The sequence below is a fragment of the Dermochelys coriacea genome, chromosome 11 (assembly GCF_009764565.3).
Source record: "Dermochelys coriacea isolate rDerCor1 chromosome 11, rDerCor1.pri.v4, whole genome shotgun sequence".
In the NCBI taxonomy this organism is placed as follows: Eukaryota; Metazoa; Chordata; order Testudines; family Dermochelyidae; genus Dermochelys; species Dermochelys coriacea.
In genome coordinates, this window is record NC_050078.2 from 42,611,342 (window position 1) to 42,626,617 (window position 15,276).

Consider the following 15,276-nt stretch of genomic DNA (forward strand, 5'->3'; position numbering starts at 1 on the left):
GACATATGTGAAGCACTCATATACTGTAGTGATAAGCAGTATAGACAAGCTCCATTAAAAATGAATAATTCTGACTTCAGAACAGGATTTAAAAGGGGACTAGACAGATTCACCAATCCTAAACAATGATCAGATAGTAACACCTTTTTTTTCCTACTGACCTACGCTGAATTTGAACTGCTGATCTCTAGGTTAAAGATTATTCCCTATTCACTGAATCACCACTCTCTGCCACACATTTCTCCCCTGGTATTGTGTAATTATGTGTCTCTATTTTTGAGTCATAACATTTGAGACAACATGGAAAAATGAAATAGACAAAACTATTGAAATTATATGGCCAGATATGCAGAAGGTGAGACTAGATCATCATAATGGTCCATTTCTGCCCTTAAAAATCTATTAATATGAATATAATTTACATAACATAGTACATACATAATTTTTATTATTGGGGGTGTGTACACACCCCCCCCAACAATAAAAATTATGTATATACTATATTATATATAGTTAATTAGTGAAATAGCAAATTACTATTTGCAATGTGTGTGGTTATTTCACTAATTAACTTCTCACAAGCTAGGATTAATCAAATAAAACAATGACAAGACTCCTTGCAATTATCCAACAAAAAGTTTTGATGGTGGTAGGAATGGCGTGTGAGGGGCTTGAAAGCTGACTTGCATGGTATGAAATATTACAACAACGCAGGAAAATTTGGTATAATGTAACAGAGCGCTTATGACAAGTATTCTTAAGTCTTTTCTATTTTTATGGCCTGGGAATTTCCAGGCACCTAATTCCCATTGACTTTCAATGCCTGTTCAACAGCTAGTGCCTATAGATCACTGAAATTCTTAGCAGTGAATTTTTGAAATATAGTTCCGAAATTATGATACTGCATATATATTTGGACACACTAGAAGTTTTTCAAATCTGAGTTATCACAAAAGATTAGCACTGAAATCAATTTTTAGGAATTCTTGCAAACTATTTATCCCAAATAATAAGTGTTACATGAAGTAGGAAAATCAACATTTGAAAATACTCTCAATTTACAGTATTAAATGCTTTAAAACATCATTAAAGGATTAGTACAAGAAAATTTTACTTGATAGAAAATGAAGTTTGGGTCCAAAGTTCAATTTCTACAATTTTGATATATATAAACTTTATCAAAGTTAAGTTGGGAGAAAAAAACCATTTTAACATATCAAAACCAACAGATATATTGGAGCAAAGTACATTCTCATATTACTATGTTCAGTATATCTCATAAATGGATACTATGTTCTGACCCTCTTGAACCAAATATGCCAAGACTGAAATTTACACCCTTAATTAAGTTATGGTTTGACAATTCTAATGTCCAGTGTTTGCTTGTAGGCAGTTTTAACTGAAAATTAATGTGCTGTATTTAGTGTTCTTTGATCCGAGTAAAACTATATGTTTAGAAAGTGTTAAGTTTATAGATCCCCATAAAATTATTAGGAATTAAAAGGGGTTTTGGATTACTTTATTCATTTAAAGAATAGCAATATGTAATAAAAAAGGTTTCTGTGGATTCCTCTATGCAACTTCATCCTTACGGTCATCTGATCATAAAACAAGTTCAACTAACACAGCTGTCATAGCAGCTTCTATTCAAGGGCTAGGTCTTAATCATAAATCAACTGACTGACTAATTCAACACTGTTAAAACCAGCGAGTAGCTGCTTGGAGCCATTCCAGTTTTTACATCTTTCAAAAGGTCAATACACATACTCACACAGACAATAGTCTTATCTTTCACAGTTTTCTTCTTCTCTAAGATTGAAAAATAACATTACCACTTAGATTTAAATGTGTTTTAAATTAGCAATTAAAATGATCTTTATTTCTGAAAGGGTGACCCACTAAAACAAAGGTAATTTTAGTTTTCCTCTTGCAGCCACAATCAAAATCCTCTCCCTTCTCTTTGTTAATGCTTTAAATACTTTTCTAGTTGTTGAAAAAACTATGAAAATATTATGGATTTTCTGTATTAATCTTAACTCTGTTACAATAATATTACAAATTATATTCTGAAAACTTTTGTTGCGCTAGTTGAGCAACTAATCCAAATGTAGCTCAGATTAAGAAAATGAACACATACACCCACAAAAATCACAAATTAAAAAGCATCTCACAGTAAATATATACTAATCATTTGCATCTGTCTGCACTGCAATGACAAAAGCCTACTGTTAGCATCCTTCACAGTAAAAAAATATTCTGTACTTTAATATAAAAGCTATGTTGCACAAACTGTTGATTTAAAGTTATAAGAATGCTTCAATGAAGGAAAATGGCAATCTTTCTGGCTCCAGTAGATGCCATTCCCTATCACACAATGTTTCCCACTCATAAATACATGACAAATACTTCCTCAATCATTTTTTACGAGCAGGGATGCACAGGGGGTAGTCAATGGCTAGCTTGAGGGAAAATAGGAACAGCAGGCGGCAGAAACTGTACTGAAAATGGCTATGTGGTAAATTCTCTTCTGGAACATCACTCAGCTACACAGGCTTTGATCTTTCAGCTACAATTACACTAACATTCATGAGAGCTGGAATTTTTTTTAAACCTAAATCATTAGTTGTGCATAAAAATGGTTAAATCATTGCATTATATGACTTCCCAATTCAAACGTCTAGATTTTTACAAATTAAAAATTGTAATTTATACAGAGGTTTGCTTTCAATTGGCTATAACCATCTCTCCACCCCAACTGGTCTCACAAAAAACAGGGGATGTCTGGCAACAGCTAAATCACAGACTGGCATCTCACAAATAGTCTGTTTACCATTAGGGGTCAGGGAAATGGTATTTACTGTACAATTAGAGCCACTGAACTCTACCTGTAATCATCCAAATACAGGTGTGAAAATTCGTTTTGGAAAAGGAAACTGACTCATCCAGTTTCAAATAAACTTTGTACTGTCCTAGTGAGCCTCAGAAAACCTCAAACATTTGCACTTAAATTAGGACCATTAAGATTTACTGCACTGTCGGGATAAATTTTTAAAAATTCTATTCCTCACCGAATATGGAGAAATTTGGGACTAGTTATCACAGTTTCTGCCAAGTTTCAATTTTAAGTCTGTATTTTCAAAAATGTAAACTTTCAGAAAGGTTAAATTTAGTTCCCTATCATAAATACAAATGTCTTATAGTAGTATCAACAAGACAGTTTTAGTTGCAATAATTTCAGAAAATTTATTCTAATGATTTATTGGAGTTAACCATATGACATTAATTATTGTTTTGGCTTCCAGTCTATGAACGTTTATTTTTCAGTTTAAAGCCTTTTCGCTCTTTGATATCATATGGAAATGAGAATTTTTAATGGAAATGAGAATTTTTAATGGAAAATTGAAACCATGTGCATCTAAGTACTTAATGAAGTTCAGGGAGAAATGGAAGGTGCATTTTAGGAGAATTCAGATATTTTGCTTTAGATACTTTTCATTTATTTGGATGACTTAATGCAGCTCTCTATTCACAAACATACATTTATATCCCTAAGTCTTTGGGATCTCACAATTAAAGTGTTTACAAATCTTTAAACTATATAATTCGTTGTAAATTTTAGAACAAGTATGTTGTCATTAATTCTTCTTTATAGTGAAATATTTAATCTGTCTCTCCTCTCCAATCCAATTGTCTAGCTCAACTGCCATTTTTTATGACAAGGTAATGCACCATGCTTTTCAACAATGGAAACCCAAAGTATTTTCACCACGTTGGAATTGGATCTTCATCCAGTTCATTGCATGTCTGATAGAGAGCTTTATTCTGTAACCATTATCCACCCAAGTCATCTTGACATTAACAGGAATATTTGTTTGAGTAAAAACCATGTATGAAGGTAAAAATACTGCTTACATGAAGTATGAGAGAATAGGCCTAAATACTACAAGGAAATTGTAAAACGTCTTCCTTTGTGTGTTATGCACAACTGTTAACAATGCTAAGCACTGCTGGCACTCAAACGTAAATGGAAGTGTATTGTTGAAATGTTCAATAGTAAATTAATGCCACAGTACAAAAAAAAATCTGTCGCATTACAAATTAAATAGTTTTACTCTTTCATCACATAACAAATGAAAAACAGTTATATGAATAATGAAATGGATTTGTTTTCTTCACAGTTAAGTTTATGTAAAAACTGAAGGAGGGGAAAGGACTTGCTTCTATTTTGTAAATTCATTAGGGGCATTATTATCACCACTGCACTCAGGCAGAACTTTTAGGGAGATATAATAAGTATGAAAGATATTGATTAAAATAATAAGAATAATCCTTATGTCCTTTTAAAAAAGAGTGAAGTATGTGCCATTGAGAACTCTGAAAGTGTGAATTTCATATATTAAAATTAAGCAAACTCACCATTTGTTTTTACATCGAAGGTAATCCTTTTCTGAGAGGTTAATCAAGTAAATCATTGGTTTTGAAGTCAAAAACAAGTATTTGTTCAACACATCAATCTAAAAATGAGGATGTAAAGGCAGAATCTTAAAAACAGAATGCAGTTACTGTAATCAACATTTTCAAACTCAGCTTCTTTTTTATTAGTTGTATTTCTGAAAGGGAAAATAACTGCTTCAAGTAATATATATATAGTATACTATGATAAACAAAATCTACTGATACATTTAACATTCAATTCAATACCCTATAAATCTCATGGATTCTTTTGTATTTAAATATTTTTACCAAGTGAAAACAATAATAGGTAGAAATATTAAGAGTCTATGCATGGGATAATAGCCTACCTCTTTGTCATTCCAATCATGATAGAAGCGCACAGGTTTCTTTTCATCTACTACCCAGGTTTTGATTTTACACATTATGTCCTATGCAGGATTAAGAAGAAACAAAGTAATTGAAGTAGATGAAAAACAAACTCAGTGGGATACCAGACAATTATTTTCCATATGCAAAACATTCCTATCAAAATACACAATACATACTCAAATTAAAAATTAGTTAACATCCCTTAAAAAAAGACCAAAAAATGAATTCAAATTTCATTTCAAAAGCTAAAACAATATATTACCATTTTAAACAAGTCACTAAAAAGCAATGCTGAATGTTAATACAACACAACATCTATAATTAGAAAGTTCAGTACACAATATTTTTAGTAGCAACCCTCCCCAAATTAGTAGAGATCATAAACCCTATGTAAAAATCCAAGGGCATTTTAGATTGATTTTCAAACTCAGTAAGATGCAACATTTCAGCATCCAGTGGGTGAGACCACATACAATATAAACATGCTATTTAGAAAGGGGAATGGGTGGAGGAGGAAAAAACAGAGTGAATATATTTTTTTTAAATTGTTAGTAAAAGAAATTGAGCCTATTATCGATGATCCACCCTTCAAGAAATTAATTCAAATATCCAAAACCTTATTTATCTGCATTAATTTTTTTGCCAACACCTTCTCCCTCCCTTAAAAAATGAAACCTGCCAAAGCCTCCATTACACAATGGCAAGAGCCTTGCACTGGTGACCTCCAACCAGCTGCATTCACTTTCAGAACATCTCTCTCCGCAGGAAATCTAAAGGCCTTTTAGTTAGCAAGCCAGTGTGCATTCAGAAGGAGTAACTACAGGAAGAGCCCAATGTGCTTTGTTTCTCTGGCCTTTCTTCACAGAAAGATTAATCATCTGTGAAATGGAAACGGCAAACAGCAAGTGACACAAACTGAACCCTTCAAGCCTTTCCTCATCAGTTTTGTGGTTCTGAATCTGAAAGCTGCGTGTGGCAAGGTTCTCCTTACAGGCAGGTGTTAATAAAAGGCTCTTGGGTCTGAAAGGTCAAACTTGGCTCTTCTAGGAGTAGTGCATTTTAGAGTCATCTATTTTTTGTTGTAGATAATTTATGGTCATGCTTTAAATAATGCATTTATTGAAAGTTATAACTGGTGTGATATACAATTAGATATTTAACATACACAATTCTATTGCCAGAATTTTTCTTCAATGCACAGAATATTTACTCTTACTGATATGTAGGTTAAACAGATTTATAAAACAGCTATAAATAGCCCCACTATTTAGTATACCTTCTTTTCCCAGTTTTGCAGTTGCCTTAGGGAAAAACAAGGAAAAGACTCCTGTAAATGCTTAGATCCTGATTTGAAACCCTCCAGGAATAGGACTCCCCACAGATTTTAACAAGGAAGGGGCAAGCAGAAAACTTTTAATGAAATCTAACATGTACTGACTAAGAATAATCACTTTTACTCTCCTATAACTGAATTTCACTCATAAATGTTTAAAAGTGGCTAATGTAACACCATTTCCTACAAGGAGAAGATCAAAGTGCTATATTACAAATGCATTATGATTAAAAAAGCACAGTGCCTTGCTATTAACTGTTCTTTAAACCCTAAAAGGCTTCCCATAGATCTCACTTGGCATTGCATATACAACCTTTGACAAGTAATGTAGACCATTTTTATTCATTGCCTAAAATTGTAGGCAATTATGTGTGTCACACTGGCCACCTGCAAATTCTGAATGCCTGCTCCAGTTGTCAGTGCAAAAAACTAATGTCGGAGGGGATTAATCTAGGGGGAGAGAGTCCTCTTTAATGGCTCCAGCAGGTGAAATGGCCCAGCTGGTTACTATGATGAGTGGCCAGAACAGCTTATGTAGAGACATGCAACAAGATTACACATAAAGAAGAAAACAGTAATACCACCTTATCTTATCCTTTAGCCCTATGTATTTTTCATTTTTTAATTAATCAATAAAAATAGATAAGGAAAGACACTACTTTATGTAAGCTGTAAGACTAAAGAACTATTTCTCAGCTTTTGCTTCATCAAAAATCATTAGCTCCTCAACCAATTCTGTTAACGAGTGAAGGAACCTTTTGCTTGCATAATTTTTCTGATTTTAAAATTTTGGATATACTTATAAACCCCATCACAAAGGCTTTTGATATTACAGTTTTCCCCAGTAGCAACATATTATATCACATTAATTAGGGACACTCAAAATTGAGATAAAGAATTGAAAGGAATTAAATTCTAATTAGGAGTTCTCTGGAGGTAGTATTTTCCATACAGCCATACTCAAGTCTTTTGAGACCAATTAGCTAAGTTTTTGAACTTGCCTGCACATGCCTGAGGGTGTGTATATATCAAAATTTGTATACTCAGTTTTTTTCTGACCTGGCCCCTGATTATCCCAGCAAAAGACACAACGGTCAAGGGCAGGTAAGTGGATTAGAACCTTCAGGTAACTTTAAACACAGGTGAAGCAAGTAGCTTTGCCCTCTCTGAAAGATAAGCATATTCTACAAATTCCTCTCAAATCTAGAAAAAAGTAATAGAGAAAACATACAGAAGAACGTCACTATACAACTTTTTAAAAAAACTTGGCTATCTAAATTACATGTCTAAATCCATGTTGATTTTTCAGAGGGGCTCAGACTATATGACTAACTTTATGACTTTATCTGCCTAACTTTACAACAGATTCTGTCTCACTTTAAACTCTCTTAATATAAATTAAAGACTGACAATTCTCAATAGGAGTTCCCTACAGTACATGTAGTGATGTAAATTGGAAGCCTATTTATTTTACACAGAAATTAATGGAGCAACAGAAAACAATATAAAAACAAATAAAACAAACATGACATTCCTCTATGTCTGATCTCAGAAAATTTTAGAGAAGAAGAAAAAAAGAAAAGTATCTCTCTCATACCAGGCAAATTTATTTTCTCACTGATGCAATTATACTGAATATAAAGTAAAGCGGGTAGTCTGCAAATTTAGAAAAAGGCCTAGATAAATTAAGGTTCACTAGCATACATGCCAGACCCCAGGTTAAAGGATATATAATCTTTGAATGACAAGTGTGGCAAAGTCGTGTGATGAGATAGGAACAACTCTTTTCACATATTTCTCGCTCACCTGCTGACCCAGTGTTCTAGGGTCAAATAATAATATTTTTTTAAAAAGTAAATATAATCTGAAAAGCTATTACTAAATCTTCTACATCATTTTTTGTTTAGTTTAATTCATTGCTTTTATTTTGGCCTAAAAATTGTAATCTAGCAATTATCTTAGTTGGTTAAAATTATAGCATTAATCTACAAATATTTAATCATCCTCCTAGTTAATTTAGCACTATTCTAAACTGAAATTCAGACAGATGACCTAGTTTGTTTTATCAGGTCTGGTCTATCCAGTTCCTACTTTGATGTAACACTTTCACTGGAGGAATGATCTCTTTCTCCCTGCTCAATGATATGTGTACAGTTATTTCTTATTTGGGCCAGCAATGCTACAGTGAGTACAATGAAACAAGCACACACACTTACTGCCCACAATAGTTATATTTACAGGAAATACACTTTATCTTTGACAATAGATATTTTTATCATCTCTTTGGAAATATATATAGCCTGCCATATCTGAAGTGCCAAATACTATACATTAATTATCTTCATGTCCTCCAGGATTGAGCTCTGGAGTTCCCTGCCTTGTCTAAGAAAGCAAGGCAACCAATTCGAAGATTTTTAACCATGAGTTGAATGCTGTACCCAACAAATCTCAGCAGTTTATAATATTGTGAATTAATACACCCACACCTACTAGTTCACAGAATGTCTTGATAAACTTCATGAGACCCTGCCACAGTGAGGAAAAAAGCATGTGTGCATGTGCATATGGGTCGCTGAAAGTAGTAATATCTCTCAGTGCCAAATACTTTGTACAGCATCAAGGACTAAACCCTGGCTTGAAAAATTCACTTGTCTACTTGGCACCAGAGAATGGGAAGCTTTCCTTTGGAAATTGAAAGGGCATGTAATTAATTTCTGCAGAATTTAAGCTACCGTGGGGGTGGGGGGGAAGGGAATAAATTGCAGTTGTGAAGATTACAGATCATATTTGAAAGTCTCAGTGAAGCAATGACTTCCTGACTCCACTGACAGACAGCTCTAGTGACTTTGATGCTACTGTATCACAAAAAAAGAGTACACTTCGGTGTAAATATAGTATATTTGAGTAATGCAACATTTTACACAACTGTTTGGAATATCACATATTTGCACTTTTCTCTCTCTCAGGCTTGGAATTCTGATACAGGTCAGTAACAGCCCATCCTAGTGAGCAGGAAACCTCTTCGAGGTTTCAGCTTCTTGCAAATGCATTTGCAATGAGGGTGTCAGACTCTTACAAAGGTTTTAAAACCTTCATGTATAAACATTACCCTGCTACCCAGATTTCCCCAAGGGTGAAAATAAGTCTAGGGACTTACTGGTACGGGGCTGGGTTGGGGCTGGCTCTGGCCCCAAGATGAGGGGGGGCCTCGGGCAGAAGGGGTGGGGTTGGGGGGGTCAGAGCCAGCCCCGGCCGACCCTGTACCGACAAGTGCCTCCTTCCCCCTCCGCAGGGTAACAGTGGCAGCTGGGGGCTCTGGCAGCAGTTTAAAGGGCCCTGGGTGGTAGTGGCAGCCGGAGCCCTGGGCCCTTTAAATCATCCCCGGAGCCTGCTGGAGCCCTGGGAAGGCGGCGGCAAGGCTCCGGGGACGATTTAAAGGGCCCAGGAATTCAGCTGCCGCTACCGCCCCGGGCCCTTTAAATCGCCGCCCCAGCCCCACCGCCGCTATCCCAGGGCTCCGGCAGCAAGGCTCGGCAGCAATTTAAAGGGCTGGGAGCTCCAGCTGCTGCTGGGAGCTGCAGGCCCCTTAAATTACGCCTGGAGAAGCCAATCCACCCCTTACGGTGCATCGGCTCCTGCCAGTACGCCGTACCGGGGCGTACCGGCTTACTTTCATCTCTGGATTTCCCGAGCAGCAGCAAAATGAAATTGATGACACTTGCTCAATTTCATTGCTGCTGTTTATGTGTACAGCAGTGAAACTGACAAGAATCATGTCAGCTTCTCTCTGCTTCTACTTGGGCATTTTCATCAATGACCTGGAAGAAAACAGAATAATTACTGATAAACTCTGCAGATATCACAAAGATTGGAGAAATGGTAAATAATGAAGAGGTCAGGTCACTGATACAAAGCAATCTGGATCATTTGGTAATCTGGGCGCAAGCAAATTGTGTGCTTTAGACCTAGGAACAAAGCATGTAGGTCATATTTACAAGATGCGGGACTCTATCCTGGGAAGCAGTGACTGATTAAGACTTGAAGTCACTCCCGACTAATTAGCTGAACATGAGCTCAACTAAAAAGGACTAATGCACTCCTTATATGTGTTGTGACAGAGTCAGGCCAAATGGCTATAGGAGAGTAATAGAAGGCAGATATATTAACCCCAGGTTAAGTAGGTCCCTTTTTCCTGGGTAAGGTAACAGGGAAGGTTCCAGAACAATCAGGAACCTTCTGGAGACAATTAAGACAGGCTGATTAGAACACCTGCAACCAATCAAGAAGCTGCTAGAATCAATTAAGGCAGGCTAATCAGGGCACCTGGGTTTAAAAAGGAGCTCACTTCAGTTTGTGTTGTGCGTGTGAGGAGCTGGGAGCAAGAGGCGCTAGGAGCTGAGAGTGAGAACACGGACTGTTGGAGGACTGAGGTGTACAAGCATTATCAGACACCAGGAGGAAGGTCCTATGGTGAGGATAAAGAAGGTGTTGGGAGGAGGCCATGGGGAAGTAGCCCAGGGAGTTGTAGCTGTCGCACAGCTGTTCCAGGAGGCACTCTAGATAGCTGCATTCCACAGGGCCCTGGGCTGGAACCCGGAGTAGAGGGCGGGCCTGGGTTCCCCCCAAACCTCCCAACTCCTGGTCAGACACAGGAGGAGTTGACCTGGACTGTGAATTCAGAAAAACGGCCAAGCTGAGGGCTGCCGTGAAGCTCCAAGGCGAGCAAATCCGCCTATAAGCGCAAGACCACAAAGGCAGAGCAGGAACTTTGTCACAGTTTAAACAAGGGAATATCAAATCACAGTGTGGAGGTTAAATTACCATTTGGCACTGACGCGACTGCTACTGGAATACTGAGTCCAGTTCATGTCCACAGTTCGAGAAAGATGTTGACAAGTTGGACAGGGTTCAGAAAAAAGCCATAAGAATGATTAAGTCTTTGTAAAACAAACATTAATTTAAAACACTCAAGGAGCTAAATCTTTTCAAATGGAGAAGGGTAAGGGATGACTTGATAACCATCTACAAGTATCTATATGGGGGACAGAAATTAGATAATAGAATATTCTTCAATTTAGCAGGTGTAACAATATCCAGTGGTTGGAAACTGAAGTCAGATTAGAAATAAGGTGCAAATTTTTACCAATGAGAGTGATTACACCCTGGAGCAACCTACTAAGGTTACGATGGATTCTCCATAACTGGAAATCTTTAAAGCAAAATTGGATATTGTTCTAAAAGACATGCTCTAGTTTAACCTCAGATATTGGAGTTGAAGCAGGAAGTAATTAATGGAAATCCTATGGCCTATATTATGGACAGATTAGATCATCATAATGGTCCCTTCCGACCTTTAAAATCAATCAATCAATCAATCTATGAAACCTTTTCAAATCCTGATAGAAGATTTAACTGTTTCAGAGTTAGATGGTTCAGCTAAGTGGTTATTAACCTGTTTACTTCTGAAACGGTTTAATGTGTCCACACTCGTCATCCTTGGTTAAGATAAACTAATTTAGTGGGTAAACACATCTTTCCAATCATGGCTATGCTTATGTTACTTTTCATTCAGTTTCAGGCACTGTTCCCTCATTTCTTAATTGTGGTGTTTTGTTTTGTTTTTTTAGAAGGTGAAGACCCACTGGTTTAAAGAAGTAAAACAAAAGTTAAGTAAAAGTTTATTATAAAACAGTGTTTAAAAAGACATCTTGTAGAACATTTATTTTTAAAAAACTTTGTGTTTGAAAAAAGGCTAATATTAAGAACAACAGTTTCGTAAAACATGCTATATATTTAATGAGCTGTTATATACTGCCTAAGACTTTGAAACCTGCCTAAGACTTTGTCTACTCTAGCACTTTTGTTGGCTAAACTTTTGTCAGTCAGGGGTGTGTGTGGGGGGGGGACGGATGGGAAAAACCCCCCCACCAACATAAGTTTCACGGACAAAAGCAACAGTGTGAACAGCACTATGTCAACTGACATAGCTACTGCCGCTCGTTGAGGGTGGTATAATTATGCCGGTTGGTAGAGCTCTCTCCCACCGGCATAGAAAGGCTACGCAGGAGACCTTACAGCAGCGCAGCTGCAGTGGTACAGCTGTGCTGCTGTAAGGTCTGTAGTGTAGACATAGTCTGTTACTCATAACACCAGAAAAGCTACTGGCAAGAGGTATGTTAGTAAAGTATGTGCAAGACTTACTCTTCCCTTTCCCTGTCTCTCTCCCCCTCTGTATTGAATGGGAGAAACAGAGTTCACAAATGAGACAAAAGCCCTTTATAAAAATGATGATGCAACATTGTATATATCCACAACTGAGAAAGAGACAAAGTTGAATTTCATCAGGTGGGGTGAAAAGGAGTTGAGGTGTGGCAGAAACCGTATTCAGCACCATTACTGAAAGGTGAACAAGAGCATTGGGAGAATGCAACAGGAGGAGTAATTGAACCAGTTCAAGTGTATCATCTATTTTTCCCTCCTACCCTAACAAACTGAACTGGAGCAAGAATTATCTGTTCTAAGACTTGCTCAGAGCAACAGCAGTTGTAACAATACTGAGAATGTTTGTGAAACATCACAGGAATTTTTGTGTGCAGATATGAAGCATTTTACAAACATCCCAGGTGAGTACTTGTGTTAACAATCCTAAAATTCTCTTCTGTAGATCAGCCTTGAGAATCCTGGGGGTTTTCAGTTATAGGAATCAGCAGCTATGCTTGTGGATTTTCAAAACAAAAGGCAAACAAATTATATAAATGGGGAAAGTTGTATTTCAAGGATGAATACTTGTAGCAGTCTCATGTTACTTCAATTTTAGATAGCCAAACTTCACTTAAAAGCAACACTGCATTTCTCTTCTGAACAAATCTACTTCTCACTCTTACAGAAATTCCTTGCAAAATCTTAAAAATCCACTGGATATTAGGTCAGATATCATTATTATAAAACAAGTTTACATTGGAAAGATTGATTTTGTTACAGGGGTTCAGTCACTAACTTCTCTGTGGGCACTGGTAATATCAAAAGAAGTCACAATATGCAAAGCACCCTAGGCTCTAACATCATGACATCCGTCAAGAATATTTTTGATGCATTCAAAACACTCCTTATAAAGAATTTTCATTTCCTCTAAATACCCCATTAAGCACAGTAAACAGTCCACTAAAGACTTCAGGCATAATTACATACATCAACAATTGAAATATTTCCTTGAAGCCTAGTAACTGATTCCTTAAATTACTCATTACAACAGAAAAGCTACCGGCAAGAGCTATGTTAATAAAGTATGTACAAGACTTTCCCTTTCTCTCTCTCTTCCCCCCTGTGTTGAGAGAGAAGAACTGAGCTCACAAATGAGACAAAAGCACTTTATAAAAATTATGATGCAACATTTTATATAATCACAGCTAGGAAGGAGACAAGGTTGAAGCTTTTGACAATTCTCAACTGGCTACTTAAGTCAGACAGGACAAGATCTGATTTATCAATAACAACTATGAAGAATACTTGTTCTTAAAGATCAGCAACATCCTATTTATCAGAGTATAGAGGCATGTGTGTGTTCTTTCTTCTATTCTGATCCAGTTGATCTGGTAAAGAGATAAAGGCAGGTACCTTATTCATTATTTTCTGCTGCCATTTATAAATCACCTCCCACATAATAAGGATGGTATATTTTAATCATATGATAGCAACCAGGACTTTTGGATAGGTACCTTACTACAACTAAAATAAATAAATCAAAGAGTGGACAAAAAGGGGTCTGTTAAAGCCACTGGAAATGTAAGTATTAGAATTAGTAGCAGACAATCCAAATTTGATGACATCCACACTTTTACCCTCTAACCACATTTAACATGTCAATTACTTATTCACTGTCCACTAGGCAAAAACATCAGGACAGATTTCTTCTTCTAGATATGCACTACATTGTTCTTATGCTACTAAATGTAAAGTATCCTCAATGGTTTGGGTTTTTTTTTGTTTTTGTTTTTTTTTTAAATTCCAATTAATTTTATTTCTTTATTTTAAAAGTTGCGTTTTGTTTGAAGTATTTATTTTAAAGAAAGATGGCTCGGGAGATTGCGTAAATTTAGAGTTGAAAGCAAACTAAACTGCTGATCGTGTTCTAATGGACAAGCATATACATCACAAAGTCATTACCGCTAGAAATTTATTTTCCACTTTTATTGGCAGTCTCAACAGAAACACCAAGGAGTAAATGAATATAAACACTGGTCGTCTAAGGTGACACTGGCACTACAGTGTGGATAAAGTTTGCAATACTGCAAACTGTGATGTATCTGTTCTATGAATAAACAAGACCTTTCTGTATCCAGGGCTGAGAATCCAACACATTCACAACCTTTATTTTAAAAAAAAGCTAAGTCTTAAAACTGAAGTACAGGAACTTGATAAACTTAGTAAATAGTTTAATTCCAGGTTCTCTCCTCACAGCAAAGATGATAGACTATGGGCTTGTCTACATGTAACTGGCAAGACATGCTAGTGATTTGTAAAGTGCAGTAATGTGTTGCACTTTAAACTGCCCCACATATTTCTAAAAGGCAGACTCCAGCAAACTTAAGAGAATTGGAAGGTAAGATCCCATGGGAAGCAAGCTGGGGGGGGGGGGCGCGGGGAGAGGAGTTCAGGAGAGCTGGAATTTTTTTAAAGAGGCGTTAAGCAAGAGCAAACTATCCCAATCACCATCCTGCACTTTAAGCAGGGGTGGGGTGGAGGGGGCGTGTCCCGGCTAGCTGGGAGAAGAGGGCAATGCTTTCTGGCTTGTGGGAGGAGGGGAGATGTAAAACTGCTGGAAAAGCCGTCAGCGTGGTGGATGGTTTGGGACACGGCAGCAGGGGGGAGCAGGCACTGGTTCCTGCTCCATAGAACTCCCCACATGGAATCAGTCTGGACTGTGAACAGGAACAGCAAGGGGGGAGAAGCCCCTTCCCCAATTCAGGCCATGGAAACAGGGTGGAGTTGGGACAATGTGGCAAGGGGCAGAAAGCCCATGTGAGGCAGCAGGGAGGGGGCAAAAATATTGCTCAATCCACTCTCTCATAGAGCCAGGCAGTGTCAGGTAGGGAAAGGCAGGAACCCTCCTCCCAACTCCC

The 15,276-nt window shown here is 37.0% G+C and overlaps 1 protein-coding gene across 5 annotated transcripts in view; it reads right to left on the reverse strand.

Moving 5' to 3' along the window:
- OLA1 (Obg like ATPase 1) overlaps nt 1–15,276 on the reverse strand; it is a 192,213-nt gene that overhangs the window by 67,675 nt on the left and 109,262 nt on the right. For all 5 annotated transcript variants that reach the window (XM_043505304.1, XM_038421603.2, XM_043505305.1 and 2 more), the window contains exons 6-7: nt 4,803–4,883; nt 4,417–4,514 (exon numbers count right to left, since the gene is read on the reverse strand). In XM_043505304.1, the coding sequence (XP_043361239.1) occupies nt 4,417–4,514; nt 4,803–4,883 (179 nt within the window). The remainder of the gene's footprint in view (nt 1–4,416; nt 4,515–4,802; nt 4,884–15,276) is intronic.